General features: G+C 61.6%; 1 protein-coding gene across 1 annotated transcript in view; it reads right to left on the minus strand.

The window, feature by feature from the left end:
• Positions 1-339: 339 nt before the first annotated feature.
• The window catches only part of ZSWIM9 (zinc finger SWIM-type containing 9), an 18,587-nt gene continuing 17,180 nt past the window's right edge, over positions 340-1,746 (minus strand). The window contains exon 4 of the mRNA XM_011378181.2: positions 340-1,738. Coding sequence (XP_011376483.1) covers positions 950-1,738 — 789 coding nt within the window. The 3' untranslated portion in view covers positions 340-949. The remainder of the gene's footprint in view (positions 1,739-1,746) is intronic.

Genomic DNA, 1,746 nt, shown 5'->3' on the forward strand with positions numbered 1-1,746 from the left:
TGCTAACTACAGGATATAGTTTCAGGTGGTGGTTAAGCGTTGTAAAGAATAGTGCCCAGAAAGAGAACGCGGGTACTCTTTAAATAGACGGTCCAGAGATGGGACTTAGGAGGTGACATTTGAGCAGAGGCCTGAAGGGACAGATCTGGGGCATGTAGAGGTTCAAGGATCATGGGGGATGAAGCCTGAGCTGCCATGGAAATGGATTCATTTTTGGCTCCTTCGTTCCATCTGAGCCCTGGAGGCCTTGTTGAAAGAGAAGAAATGCAGGACCCTCTCAATTTCCCTCCAGGTCTGGGCCTCCGACCCTTCCCCAGAAGCCAAGAACTCAGCACGGGAACCGAAACGATACCGTTTTATTCCTATCTTGAAGCACAACAGTCCAGGTGGCTCCCCTCCGCTGCTGGAGAGCCCCTGGCCCAGCCCGTTCGAAGACTCCCAGCTCCCCCTCCTCTGTCTCTTCCTGGGATGGCCAGTCAGAAGGTGAAGGGGATCACGCCTCCAGCCCTTGGAGACTACCCAAATCGCTCCCCTCTCTTTTCTGCTCCCCCCATGGCTCACAGCTTCCTTTGTTGTGTTTCCTTCTTCCCTTCCCCCCCCCCCTCCTCTCCTGCCTCCCTCTGCTCTCTCCACTCTTGCCCGCCCTCCTCCGTCTCTGTCTCCTCTCTCTCTCTCCCCCTCCTTACCGTTCCTTCATCTGTCCTCCTGTCTATACGTCTTCCTCATATTCTGAGGCAGCCCTCAGCTGCCACCCTGGCCACCGCCATCTTCCACACCTGTGGCTCCAGGACCTCAGAGACCACCGTCAACTTCCCTCGGACCCAGACGGGCAAATAGCCCAGATGGGGTGACCCAGGAGGTGGCCTCCTTGGCCTCGGCCTTTCTATCTTTGGGATCACAGTTGCCCTGCCGCCCTCGCAGTGGAGGGCGGTGGGCAGGGGCCGGAGGGTCAGGACTCTGGGGCGCTCCCCCAGCAGTCCCGGAGCAGGTCCGCGTGGAACAAGGCCGCCCCGGTGAGCAGGCGCGCCGCGAACAGGTGACGGCAGGGCAGGTGTCGCGCGGCGTGGATGGAGCAGCTGCAGCGTGTCAGGGCCCCGTCCAGGAAGAAGTCCGAGGAGCCGTCCTTCAGGGCGAAGCCGGCTCCGGTCGTGTGGAAACCCCGGGTCCCGTGCTGCCTGGCGAAAGCGAGCTCCTCGGCCACCAGGCCTGCCAGCTCTGGCCCGCAGGCCGCTCGGAACTTGGCCAGGGGCTCCCAGTCCACCTCCTTCTCTCCCAAGGGGCGGCGAGGCCTCCTTGGTTCCTTCGGGCCGTCTGCTTCACCTCCGTCCTGTAGGCTGTCCCCTGTGGCCAGGGACACTCTCCTTGTCACCGGCCATTCTGGGTCATCCTCAAGCACAGTTCCCACGGGGGCGCCACTCATGACTCCATTCCCCAGCCCTAGACACCTCCCTCCCGTGTCCACGCACTCCCTCCCTCGCACTCCTCTGGTCTTGGGGCCCCTAAGCCGCGCTCCCCCTCCGTCTCCATTCTCCAGGCCTGTCCCCCTTGTGTCCCCTAGCCGGACCAGAACCACATCTTCCAGGTCCCTTCTTCTTTTGACTCCCGACCTCAGTCCTCCTTCTTCTCCAATTTCTGGCTCTCTCTGCCTCTCGTCTCCCCACTGGGGACCCCTTTGGTCTCCGTTCTCGGAGACCGACTCCAGGGGCGTCTCGAAACGGACCCCCCTGCAGTCCCTAACCTCCAGCC

The sequence above is a fragment of the Pteropus vampyrus genome, unplaced genomic scaffold (genome assembly GCF_000151845.1).
Source record: "Pteropus vampyrus isolate Shadow unplaced genomic scaffold, Pvam_2.0 Scaffold333, whole genome shotgun sequence".
NCBI lineage: Eukaryota > Metazoa > Chordata > Mammalia > Chiroptera > Pteropodidae > Pteropus > Pteropus vampyrus.